Raw genomic sequence first — 14,103 nt, 5'->3', positions numbered from 1 at the left:
GACACACATGTAGAAGGCAATTCAGAAATAATATGTTTTTTCCTTTTCACTGACAAAAGAAAAGGGCAGAACAGGGCACATGTTGGGCTCAACCCTGCTCGAGATGGTGAATTCTAGGTTTACCTGGAGTGAACCAATTCATATATCATTGGAAGGTGACTGAGCAACAGTCTTATCTGCTCTTCAGGAGATAAGCAGTTATTGAGCAGGGAAGGTGATCTGCCATTTGTCAAGCTGGAAAAGGAAACATTTTCAGGCTGGATTCAAATTCAGGCAATCTCCCACCACCCCACCACTCTGCACCTCCCAACAATTCTTGAGTCTATCATTTGCAGCAAGGGTGGGGAACCCTTGGCTCTCCAGATGTTGCTGAACTACAACTCCCAGCAAGCATGGCCAATGGCATGGGATGGTGGGAGTTGTAGTTCAGCAGCATTAGAGGGCCTCAGGTTTCTCCACCTGCTTTGCAAGCATAAACATAAGGATCAATCTAACCCTATATTGTGATTGGGTCTCCAAGGACTCTGACAAGAGACACCAACTTTTCAGTCTGAATTTCATCGTATGTGTGTACACCATCCCTCAGTTATTTCTATGTTTGTTTATACTTACTGAAATTAGTATTCCACTTAACTGTAATTAAAACTTCTTAGCAGTTTGCAAAGAACTATAAACGGAGACTATACCCTGCTAACTCAGATTGTATTGGGGGACCGCTTATTTCAAACACTCACTCACTCTGCCCTCCTTCCTGCACATGTGTATTCAGAATAAATTCTTACTGAGTTCAATGGGATTTACTCCCAGGTACATATGTGTATACATTTGCATACTATCCCATATGTGGATAGTTAACATTCCTGTTGCATTATATTTCCTCATGCAGGGGAATTTTTTGAAGTGCAGGTGCTTTCAGTCTTTTCTTCTTTTTCTTCTTCCTCTCAAACACATGGAAGACTGTGTCATGTGCCCATATGAATGTATGGACTGAATTTTTTTAGCGTAAATGCCAAAGAATAAACACAGGACCCTCTGCTGCTTTCACAGAGCTTTGTGAAAGTCTTGTGAAAGAATGTGCACAGTTCCATTTTTAATAATTACAGTGCAAGAAGCCAAGATCAATGTAGGCAGTTGACTAGGTCTTGTAGAACCTGCCCTTTCTTTGGCCTATTAATAGTTTGGCATATTTCCATTAATACAGTGAAAAATTGTACAAAATCAGTGTGTACATGGTCATTAGTCAGACTCTCCTTATAGGAAATATGAATAGTGCATAGCATTAGACTGATTACCGGAACTGTAAATGTGAAGACTCCTAACTTGCTTTCTCTTTAAATCCCCTATTCTTAATAGGTCTCCATTTGTCAGTGTGACAGAATACTCACTGCTGAAAAATAACATTGTTCAACTGTGCCTGGAACTAACAACCATAGTGCAGCAGGTAAGAGCTAGTTAATCTTCTACTAAATTACTCCTAAATTACTTCCATAGTGGAAGGACACAGATATGTCTCCTTCCTTGGCTGCTGAGGCCTCTGCACAGCTTTTGTTGCGCTTAGGCAAAGCAAGAAACATCAAAGCAGTGGTTTCCAGCAAAAATGGGTTTCCTCAGCTTACAAAGCCTGACCCTTAAATGTTTCTATGGTTTAAACTACAGGAATTATAGAGTTCAAGAACATATTCCAACCAGGCAAAATTACTGAAGGAGAATGCAATAGGAGAACATGGCTTTGGGAGAGGGTGTGTGACTCAGAAGGTGGTGTGGAGCAGGACTGTCTCAAGGGCCAGGTAGACAGGATTGGAGGGCCGCATTTGCCCCCCCCCCACCTTTAGCCTGAGGTTTCTCAAAAACAATGCTCAACACAAAAGGCCACAAATTGTTTAATTAACCGAAGACCTGGGAGAAGAGGAATGTTTCTCCCTAGTTCCTAAAGACACCATTAAAGACATAATGAAGACACCAGGTGAGCCTCCACTTCCAACATCATTGAAAACTTTCTACAACTAAAGCCACATTGCAGAATTATAATTGAATTAGTTCACAATATGTAATAATGACGGAAATACAAAGTGCCACACCACCCAAAAAACTCCTAATTCATGGAATAGCTTCATCATTTGTCCATTTGCTGACCTTTCCTTCCCTAGAAATCACACTTCAAAACTCACCTTCGCAGCGAAGCTTTTGGATAAACTCAATGACCCCCCTATCCTACTGAAGGGATGAGGAACCCATGGCTCTCTAGATGTTGGTGGACCTCAACTCCCATCAACTTTGACCAGAAGCATAGTGTAGGTGTGGGGTGCCGTGAGTGTCATGGCCCCAGGCACAATTTTGAGAGGGGGCACACACAGGAACCCCCACAGCAGGCACCTTCATCAGAGCCTGGTTCTGCACCCGAAGAAGCTGCATCAGGCCTGTCCTGGGGGAGGAGAGCAGGCGAGTGGGTGGCAGCACAGCTGCCCACCCGCCTTGGTTGCAGCACACCTTGCACCCGGTGGCAGCGGCTCTGCCGTTGGGTCACTTCTGACTCAGCAGTGGAAAGCAGCCCTCCTTGACCGTGGTGAGGCATGCCCGGCTACAGTGCCTCCATCACCAGGTCAGGTCAGTGGAGAGAAGGGGAGTCAGTGGCAATGCTGCCACTCACTCTCCTGGGCTGTGAGGCACTGCTGAGCCATGTCTGACCCGGCAGTGGAGCGCATTCTACCCTGATCCCAGTGAGGTGTGCTCAGCCGCAGCAGCTCCACCTCCACTACTAGGTCAGGCCTGACCTGGTGATGGAGAGCAGGGGGACAGTGAGCAGCAAAGCTGCCATCCGCTCTCTTCGGCCGCGGCCTGGCTGTTGCAGCTCTGCTGATGGGTCATGCCTGACCCAGCAGTGGCAGGCAGGAGGAGAGTGGGCAGCAGCTTCCCCACCCCTCTTCTACCCTGAACTGCAGGGCTCGGAGGGGTGCCCTCTGTGCCCCACCTTGGGGCGCGCCCTGCTCGCCCACCTCAGGCAGCATGAGTGTACACTCTGCCGCTGTCTCTGACTGTTGGCCATAGTGTCTGGGACTGGGGGGAGAATGGAGCTTCCAACAACTTCCAACAACTGTCTCCTAGCAAATGCTGTCTGAGGCAGCCACCTCATTTTACCTAATGGTAGGGCTGGGCGTGTTATATGTTGTTTGTCCCATATCTATGGCTAATTCAGTCTGCTGAGTGCCTCTAAGCATAAGAGAGGAAGAAAATTATATATTTCTGTCCAGCCTCTTCACAGTTTTCGTCATTCTATAAACCTATATCCCATATCCTCCCCTGCCTATGTTTTTCCTCAACGTAACCCTTTGGCCTTAAGTAAATGATTCTATTGTTTAATTAACCATCTGACTACCTGAGTTTTGGCCCTTTTCTAAGCCATTCACAGACTGCCTTTATACATTTGGGGAGAAAGCTCCGTCTAACCAATCTCTAATTTAAATGAGGTGGGTATAGAAAGCAAATAGATTTTTCTGTTGTGTGATATGAATCCCCAATCAATCTGGGCAAAGAACGCTTTGTGTTATCAAATAGAAAACCATCAGATTTCTCTGCCCAGGCCTGGTCTGTTCTTTGAAATTAATTCATTCCACTCTACAAAACAGGGGAAAATTTTCAGATACACTCCACAACTGAAGGCCTTTATTCTCTGACCTGAAATAATTAGGTTTGCTGCAAAGGAAATTTGAGTTGCCTTTCTGATGCATAAATTAAAAGGAATGATGTTTGATTGGCATCGTTAGCTCAAAAGCCCAGCTGCGATTGATTTATCCTCTTGGTGTTTGAGAGTTAAATGGAAGCCACGTCTTCTAAAATGGATATTCCATTTGAAGTATTTTCAACTAGTACAGGCAGTGTGTGTGTGTGTGTGTGTGTGTGCGCGCGCGTGTGCGTGTGTGTGTGTAAAAGAGAGAGAATTGCCTTGGGGTCCAGACGGGCAAGCTGATTGAATGCCTTCCCTTGCTACAGAAATGAAAACTTCAAAGGCATACTTGACCATCAAGTGTATAGAGAGAGAACCTTCCATATTTTTGTGCTCCTTGGATGATTGGACTGTGCCTCCGTAATTTCAGTTTTTGTAATCTTTCTGCATCAGAAGTGTGGGCGAGTTTCACGTTTTTGATAGCTGGGGAACCCAGAATCACCAACTGAAGTCCTTCCATCCCAACCACCGTACCTTACTTATTTACTAGCTGGTTACTTTAATTACAATATTTACACACACACACACACACACACACACACACACACACACACCATCTTTCTACATTTTAAAAATAAAATGTAATCTTTTCATAAATGGGTGGTAAAGGTGGTGACCATTTCATGCAGGGGTTTCATTCCCAGCCCCTTTGTGTGTAGCCAGAGCACACATAAGTATGCCTCGCCCCCGCCCCACACCCATTCTGCCCTCTTTCTGGTCCAAAAGGACCCATGCATTGGTGATTTTGTGTCAATTGGACACGCTTAAAATGGTTGTCTACACTTACCTTTTGTCCGATTCTTTCCAGGCACAGGTCCACCCTTTCCAAGTCTTGGTCTGAACACTCTTTTTTTTTGCCCTGAAGTTTCCCCCGTGAAATCCCACTCTTTAAAGCTGAAGTGCAACAAACAGCAATGTGGGTTTTCCCTGGATTGCCATTTGCTCTAATTCAGCTTTAAAGAGCAGGTATTCACAGTGGAAGCTACGGAGCAAAAAGAAAAAAAGGGGGGAAAGGATGCTTGGACGTGGAGCTTTAAAGTGTGAGCTATAAGTGTAGATAGGCCCTAATTTCAGACCTATTGAAATTAATGGATGTAACTTAGTCATGTTCATTAATTTCAGTGGGTCCATTCTGAGCAACATTCCATTGACTGCCACTCATAATTTCCAAGGTGGTTCATAAAAATATAAAATGAGTTGCCAATACAAACCAATACAAAGTTTTTTTTTTAAAAAAAGCAGAATAATAATGACACCTTAGATGTCACAGCATATGGAAGAAGGAAAGGAAACCTAATTGCCAAGACCAAACTGTTGGTAGTCTAGGATGCTGGTTACTTATTACTCTAGTTTTATGAAATCTGCATTGATTACATTTCCAGGTTCATTTCCATGTACTGGTTCTTAAATGGCTTGGGGTCTGCTTATTTGAAGGACTTCCTCCCCTACCACCCCCAAACATTTGTATTCCTCCATGGACTGCCTGTTCTCTTCAGGTCCTGCTCCGAAGTTGCTCCTTTGCCAGCTGAAGTTTTGCTCTCACACCCATGGAAAAAGGTTCAAGATGCAACATGCATGGCGAAGAGGTCTTAATTGGCTATATTTCTTTAAAACATAAGCTATCTGCACAAACTGGTTAAGCAGATTAGCTAAATCACAGTAGTCTGGGCAGGAAAGAACCAAGAACATAAGCAGAGCCCTGCTGGATCAGACCAGTGGCCCATCCTGTTCTCCACAAGCAGGACCTGAGCGCAACGACCCTCTGCCTACCTGCATCTCCCAGCAGCTAGTCTTGAGAAGCATACAGTGGTACCTCTGGTTACATACTCAATTCGTTCAGGAGGTCCATTCTTAATCTGAAACTGTTTTTAACCTGAAGTACCACTTTACCTAATGGGGCCTCCCACTGCCGCCGTGCCACCGGAGCACGATTTCTGTTCTCATCCTGAAGCAAAGTTCTTAACCCGAGGTAATATTTCTGGGTTAGCGGAGTCTGTAACCTGAAGCGTATGTAACCCAAGGTACCACTGTACTGCCTCCAACAGCAGTGATGCAACAAATCCATCAAGGCTATTAGTCATTGGTAGCCTCATTCTTCTTATCTGCGCCTGGGGGAATTCCCCCCCCCCTTTATTTCCCCCCTCCAAAACTAGGTGCATCCTATGGGCCGGTGTGTCCTATAGGGAGAAAAATACGGTAACTAACTCAGCAGAATGCCCTCCCAGCACAGGGTGGGGGCAGCTGCCTAGCTCCTTTTCTTTTTGTTTTGGAGCACCAAGTGAAAACTTGGCTTTTCTGGAAGGCTTTTAGCACTGGCTGAGGCTCTTTCTGCTAACTGGAGGCTGAAATCCCCCCTCCCCCCGTTTTCAAGGGATAATTCATTCTCTCCAGAAGTGAGGGGATTATCTGATTATTTGGGGGGCAGAATATGAGTTTCACAGATTTGTGTATGAGTGGAGGGTTTGGGTTATCTCATTTGTACATGGCGGACACCAGGCCAGCCATTGAGCTTCCTGGCTGAGTGGGCGATTTGAACCCTAGTCTCCCATGTCCTAGTCTGACACTTTAACCACAGGAGCACTCTGGCTCACACCGTATAAATGTTTCACCAATCGTTTTGACATCTGAAAGTCAGGGATTATCCACACTTCTACTTGTCCTGTGCCTAGAAGTGGAAACCGCTTTCCCCTGGAAAATCTGTTCTTAAGTGCTAAAACAAAACAAACAGCACTCTGCAAAAAACCCTAAATGCCATTTGTTCCAACCCAGTGCTAAACCACGGGTTTTCCTGGGGAAAGTGGTGGGGTAAAGGGAATTGTGGATGAGCTCTTGCTCAAACTGCAGAAAAGTTAAAGCAAGGTGATATTTTAATAATAATAATAACAATAATAATAATATCTCTTGGGTAACACCATCTTGTATAGGTGCTGTTCCTTGCTTCCCTGCATGTTGGGATTGCACTGCTGAGTTATTTAATTTTACAAACGACCTTTTGGCTTTACTCCAATAAAGCTGAATTACCAAAGAGAAATAGGAACCCCAGGAGAGGAGAGAAACAGGCAAAAAACAGCCAGAACTGCAGTTTTGTATAGCTTAATAAAGCTTACCAAACTAAAGATGATTCCCCACAACCAAAATTAGACAATGCTCCCAAGATAAACATTTGTTACCCGTAGCATGTTGTTTGATTTAATGTTTGTAATTTCTAAACATACTGTAGACATTTCTTATCTTCCCCCACCTTTTATTCCTTTAAAAAAAATATCCTAATTTTACTAACAAAAAAACAAACAAAAAGCAACCATTCTTTCCATTACATTGCAGGTTGCATTCGCTGTTGAATTACATGCTCACACTTTCTTTTCTCCTTTTCATATTGTACAACAAATATTGTACAGAGCCCCGGTGGGGGGAGGTGTCTTCTAGTAAGTAAATGGGGATTCTCCATACTTCCAGATTAATAATAATAATGGAATTTATTGTATGTTGTTGTTGTTTCTATTTATTATCCCCTCCTCCTCTCACCCTAAGATATCAGGGAAGATGACAACACTTTAAAATGCAACATTAGAAAAAGCTGATAACAATTTACAAATTACTGCCATGGACTGACAGGACATGGAGGAATAGTGGAAGGCACCAGTTGGGGAACTCACAAGGGAAGAAGACTCAGAGCCCAGGGGCTGGTGGTGGTCAGTTGGAGAAGACGGGGAAGAAGAGCTGTTGGATGTTGAAGGGCTAATTGGACTTAGTGAGCTGGGAGAGGCTGTGGCAGAGAGAGGCCCCCAAATCTGAAGCTGACGCAAGAGGAAGGTGGTCAAGAGGCAGGGATGAGTCAGGCTGGTGAAGAAGCCAGGGTTTCCCCCACTCCTGCTGTGATAAGCTCCCTTTCCCCCTAGTCTCCCAGGACCAGAATAGGTATGAAGAGGGAGGAGCCGAGATGGGCATGTCAGTTGAGTCTCAGATTGCTTGGAAAGGACCTGGGAGAGATTTAGATAGCTGTGGGAAGGCAGGAAGCTTCAGTCTCCACAACTGCCTCATAGGGGCAAGGCCTACTGAGGAGAGTAATTTATGCTCATTAGGCCAGGCTCCCCTGAGCAGTCCTTGCTTCTTCTTTATCTGTGCTGAATCTACAGGGCTTTGTTCTATTTTAGGTGAGAAGCCTTCAGGTACTTGTTTGAAAACTCATATTTGTTTGAGCAAATCATTGCTCCATGTTGAACATCCATGCCAATGTGGGATAGCAGGTAGTGTATTAGACTAGGACCTGTGAGATCAGGATCCAAATCCTCCCTTCACAAGATGGCTGTGAGAATAAAATGGAGAGGGGGAGAACTGTAGGGAACCTTGAACTCCTTGGAAGAAGAAAAAGGTGGAATATAAAAGTAATAATAATACAAAATGAAGTAATTTTTCAGCAACCTTAATGAACTGTATTTGTAGAATAGACACAACCCTAATTATAATATTGTTCACCCAGTACAGTATTGTAAAGGAACACCGACTTGCATCCAGTGCGGGGCTAAGTAACTGTCCCATCAGCACAAAGACTTCTGCTTGCACAGCACTTTCCCCAGTTTCCTCCGTGGGGGGCCCCTGGCACCCACACCCTAGAAGGGTTAGGGGAAGCACAAGAGCAGGTTTAGGGGGCACACGGCCAGAAGAATGAGGAGAAAGTCCTCTTGTGCACACATAAATTCTTGTTCTGATGAGATACAAGCCTTGCTATCAACTCCTGACTGCTGCCAGCTAGGAGTTGGAAAAGATGTGGTTCTGGTTAATGAGAGTGTGAGAAGCAAGAGCAGAGGCTGAATGGGTCAATTGGAGATAACCAGGGGCACTAATGTGGATTTAGCAGATTGCCTAATGAGGAATAGTGCTCTGGATTTTTGAGCATGACAGTTGATCAGGCCCTACTTAACCGTAATTCCTCCATTATTAAAGTTAACCATCCTGTTAAGCTCTATATCAACAGAGTAATAACAAAAATCCCAAATATTTTCTATCACTCGGCATATAACTAAGTTTCAGGGCACAGTTCTAAGGCTGGATGAGAAGTAGGTCATATAAATAATATAATGATTACTCAAGTCAAAGCATTTTTTTACCCAGATGAATGTTAATTTCACAATTGCCGCTAGAGTTTTAAAACCATACGGCTTGTATTAAAATTGCTGTTAGATTTTTTTTTATTTAAAAAAAAGACATTGCAGGTTTCCCTTATGATAATGATTTCCCTTTCTTTCTTTTTAAAAAGAGGGGAGAATAAAACCCTTTGCAAGGTAGCACCCCCCCCAAAAGCCAAATTCAATGCCAGAGGCTGATTGCCTCCTCGTCACTGTGCAATTATATCAGATCTCTTTGGCTTGAAAGAAATCTTCTGACATTTCAGCTTAAAGAAGAGCAAAATCTAAAGAAGTCGCTGAAGGGGAGATCTTGTGGAATGCTAGACTTGAAGCAGATAACTTGGCAGGTAGAGAATTTTGGAATAATCCTTCGAGTGACAAGCCAGATTTTTCTCAGAGAAGCTGTTTTTATTTCTCACAAAAGCCTTTTGTAGGCAAGGCATGTCACATTTGGTTACTACAGGAGAGAGTCAACAGCATTGTACAATTTGCTTCTATTCTCATCCAATGAAGGCTGTGATTTATTTACTTCCTTAAGTATTTTTTTATCATTACATCGGTTCATGGGATACACCTTCAGTGAGTGAACGCCTGTTGTGGAGAGCTCCACACACATTCATGCCTTCATGTAGGTTATCTACATACAGCTGTTCCTGTCTGGGTTCTCTCGTTGTGGCTAAGAACCCAAAAGCAGCAGAATTAAACAAAAAAAGCAGGACTACAAATTCCACCCCACTAAAAGAGGCGACAATATCCTTTAACATGTGGTGCAGATGTGTTATATATTCTGCAGTATATATTCCAAGGTGCTGGAAGGTACGTGAACAAATGGTAACCTTTTTTAAAAAAACTGAAAAACTAAATACAAGAGCATGTACAATAACATCTTCAGAAGTGCTCCTGTTCAGAGTTCCAGGCGTCAGTCTCTGTGCCTCTTCGTTTAGCTTTAGGCTGCTGGATTAGGCTTGTTTTAAGGACTTCTACAACTTTCACCATTGCTACCAGCCTTCCCAACTGTCTGGCCTCCCCCTCACTGTTTCTCATCCTCGATTCTTGTTCAGAATTTACATAAATGATTAGCAGCACTATAGGAGACCTTCAAATCTCCAAGTCTGCCTCTAGTTATTATACTGGGTGAATGTCTTGTTCCTTTCCTTAGGCAGTTCAGGACTTCTCATCATTAGTTTCCTCTTGGGGCTTAAGGTTGCCTCTGCAGCTGCTACTCAAATTCTCTTTCCTCTGCTGCCTGCTTTATCCAGCATGGTTTGGGTGCCTCACACAGAGTCCTTGGTTGTATCTGCTTCTCTGTCATTGTGGCCATCTCTGTATTTCTTCTGTTTCCTATGACAATATGGTAAAGTGCTTTATCTTGGTGCCGCCATTTCTCTTCCTTCAGCCGATCTTCCATTCTATATGCTAGCAGAGCCAGAGTTTTCCCAGCATCTCCCCCCCCGGCCATGCCACATCATTTATGGCCTGACTGCATTCACACCTGCCTGGAGCAGACCTAACATGGGATGGAGGTTGTACACAACCACAACCACCTCCAGGCTGTTCAACTGACCACTCCAAAAGCCTCTGAAGATTTTTTTGATTTGTTGACTGGAATGGACAATTGCTCTTCAAATGATATGTCTGCAGGTGGACATCCAGGGATCTCTACAGCAGGACAGGTGCACCCAGTGGTCAGGAATAGGAAGGCGTGTACTTGGCTTTCTCTCTACCGCAGTTACAGAATCAGTATAATCTGGACCAGATCAATGCGGTGAAGCAGGTTCAAGTTCAGATTCCACCTATCTTTCTCTTTGTGTGACCTTCAGCCAGTCACCACCTCTTGGCCCAGCTTACCCAACCTCATTATAGGACAAGCAGGATAAAAAGTGTAATTAGTAAAGAATAAATAAATGTTCAAACCGGGCTGCATAATTTTCCACGTGCAGCATGAAGGCAAAGAAACACATCTGGAGATACAGTTTAAGTGAATACATATTAGAGGAAATTATGCGTGTTCCGATATGTAATTGCAAAGGTAATAGTGGCTACATCAAGTACATCTCTTTGGAGCTGAAATAAAAGCATTAATGCACCTGAGCCTTCCTGACCACTTATATTAATGCACATGAATGGTAAAGATAATTCTATGTGCAGTTCACTAAGAAGTGAAAGTGGTTGTTAGCATTATTATTTCTACTCTCCCTGCCCAGCTTCGTTTAGCAGAATATGATTTGAAGTGGTATTTATATTTTCTTTCTGTTTGGCTTCCTTGCTAGATTTCCGGACAGAGTAAGAAGGCTTACAAGTGAGCAAACAAAATTAAGCAGAAATTGCAGAGATGTCCCTATGTGACTCTGGGCTGGTGTATCTATATGGATGTATGATTGTGTACGTGTATGTACACACAAAGAGAGGGGACTGAACCAATGTACAAGATAAATGAGAATATTTTGACCATAATGCCAACTATGTGCATATCAACATGACCTTATCATGAACAGAACACAATCTGGCAAGCTTTATTGTCCCATGGCTTCTGTTCATTTCAATGACGTTAGAGTGGGTAGATTCATTGGTGAAATGAAAAGAAGATATGTAGCTCATTTCTACAGTTATGCATAGGTAGGCTCAGAAAGCATGACTAGCCCATTGTTTGATCCAGTCAGGCTTGCAGGCACTTGATGTGAGCATTTTCAAAAGCCTCCAAGATGCTAGCATTTAATAGTGACCTCCCATGCCTCTCTATTCCCCAATATCATATGTCAAGGACTTTGGGTCTGGCAAAGCAAGAGGTTTAGAAAGTGGTGGCAACTGCTCCTGGGACTCTAGAGGAGCATCTTTCCCTACTGGGCATGGGGTTGTCAGTCTCGGAATCCCCTGTAGGAAAATGATACTATTCACATCATTTCCACTAGTGTTGTTTCCCCAGTCTAGTCCCATCTCTGACGGGTCTTTGCTGTGTTAGGTCTTTGGAATCAACCATGGCCACCTCCACCACTTTCCACTTTGCCAGCCATGGTCATTCTTGACGTTTGGGAATGCGGAGGTAGGAAGAGGTAGAGGATGAATCTTGCAAGATTGAGTCAAGCATTGCCTGGCACACCTTGCTCATGCTTGACCCAGTCTTGGCACAATAAAGCACAACCTTTATTTTTCAAGTGCCTCTACATGAGTGATCTTGGTGTCTCTAATACAGCATTCAGAGGCAAAAGTTGCAGAGCAATGAGTGTGAATTTTACCTTTGTACAACAGGGTAGCTTCTACACACACTCCTGTAGCTCGTCTCTATGCTCCATCCATGCTAACAAGGAGCATTTTCAGAGTTCAAGGGCACATTCCACCAAGTCAAAACACTCAAGAGGGGCACAAAGTGAGGCCAGTGAGGGGTGTGGTCTGGGGGAAGCAGGTGTGCTTGGGAAGGGGATGTGGCCTTTTGAAAGCATACAAGGGCCAGATGGAGATGCGTGAAAGGTCGCTTTTGACTTCTGGGCTTGAGATTCCCCATCCCTGTTTTATATGAATTGCTAGGAAAGACCCCATCTGAAACTCTGGAGCATCATATCAGTCAGTTATCTGACTTGGTTTGAAGCAGCCTCCTATGTTCATGAAGGGACACAGGTGGCACTGTGGGTTAAACCACAGAGCCTAGGACTTGCCGATCAGAAGGTCGGCGGTTCGAATCCCTGCAACGGGGTGAGCTCCCATTGCTTGGTCCCAGCTCCTGCCAACCTAGCAGTTCGAAAGCATGTCAAAGTGCAAGTAGATAAATAGGTATCACTCTGGCGGAAAGGTAAACGGCGTATCCATGCGCTGCTCTGTTTCTCCAGAAGCGGCTTAGTCATGCTGGCCACATGACCCGGAAGCTGTACGCAGGCTCCCTCGGCCAATAAAGTGAGATGAACGCCACAACCCCAGAGTCGGCCACGACTGGACCTAATGGTCAGGGGTCCCTTTACCTTTACCTATGTTCATATACTCACGAAATACTCAGGTAGGACTCACTATAAATCTGAATGGGATAATAGTAATTATTCTCATGTTTATTATTAGTTTCTTTTTTCACCAAAGTGACTCAGAACAATTTAGAGAAGCAAACATTGAATACAAGAGCAATCTATATTATCTATTATATTTTGTAACCTGTCCGATTCACGAGGACAACTGCTGGCACTATTGCAAAGCTAATCAGGTTCCAGTATGGTTTCAAATTGGATGGGGGACTTTGTGTTGAGATCCCTGCATTGCAGAAGGTTGGACTAGATGACCCACTCTGCAATTCTATGATTCTGTGCCAAATTTATTCTGGCAACAACCCACAGATTCTCAACTAGGTTTTAATATTTCATTTAAAAGCCCCAACATTATCATGGGCAGGCCCCAAAGAATATTGTAACTACAGAAAATTGGCATTTTGTTTAATTGCCAGCATGTATTAGATCCATAATAATACATTTTGCGCTATTTAGCTAAGGTATAACTGTTGATATAATATGATACACACAAACACACACACGTAAATTCATGTGTGTATACTTACAAATATAGGTTTGTTTTTTCAAACTTCTGTGATTTTGTATCAGTCTATTTTCTCTTTCATATCTGAGTTTTTGAGTTCTGTAATTTCAACTATAAAGTGACACTATCCTGAACACAAGCCTGGCATGCAAGCAATACCTTGGAAGGAATGCTGCAAGAGTCCCTCTTACCTGGGAGTCAGCTCCAGTGAACTTAATGAGACTTATATTTGAGTAGACATATATGGGATTGCACTGTTAATCTCATTACAGCACTGTTAATCTCATTATTTTCAATGGAGTTTATTTCCGCATGAGGAGTTAGCGTCCCAGATGGTGCTTCAAAGGATAAAATTGACAATTTGGACAAAGGCATATATTTATGCAATTGATTGTGATTAAATGGCTTTCTCTGTGTAATGTGCAAACCACTGATCTGGATGTTTGATCTAGTTGTTTGATTTTCTTATTTTTTCTTCAGGAAGATGAAAATCTCTAAAATATTTCAGCCGTTGCCAAGGTGTTTCAGAAAGTCTTCTATATCCGTAAAAGAAACCCCTCAGTACTAAGTTCCTGTATTGTAGCAAAATCATATTATCTTTTAGATTTTCATTACAGATGCATGTTATTGCAGGACAGGATCTTCAAATTAACAGGCCAGCAGATATTCACTAAATTCATCTGCTGTCAAAGCTTGCTAAAGAAAAAAATGGGAGGAGGGGTCTTGCTTTTTAATTATGCAGTCGAG

The 14,103-nt window shown here is 43.4% G+C and overlaps 1 protein-coding gene across 4 annotated transcripts in view; it reads left to right on the top strand.

The window, feature by feature from the left end:
* The window catches only part of LOC309524077 (connector enhancer of kinase suppressor of ras 2-like), a 320,117-nt gene that overhangs the window by 134,161 nt on the left and 171,853 nt on the right, over positions 1-14,103 (top strand). For all 4 annotated transcript variants that reach the window (XM_082208459.1, XM_082208458.1, XM_082208457.1 and 1 more), the window contains one exon: positions 1,354-1,441. In XM_082208459.1, the coding sequence (XP_082064585.1) occupies positions 1,354-1,441 (88 nt within the window). The remainder of the gene's footprint in view (positions 1-1,353; positions 1,442-14,103) is intronic.

This window comes from Podarcis vaucheri (genome assembly GCF_965113315.1).
Source record: "Podarcis vaucheri genome assembly, chromosome: Z".
NCBI lineage: Eukaryota > Metazoa > Chordata > Lepidosauria > Squamata > Lacertidae > Podarcis > Podarcis vaucheri.
The sequence above is the reverse complement of the archived record's forward strand: the minus strand, read 5'-3'. Positions and strand labels throughout refer to the sequence as shown.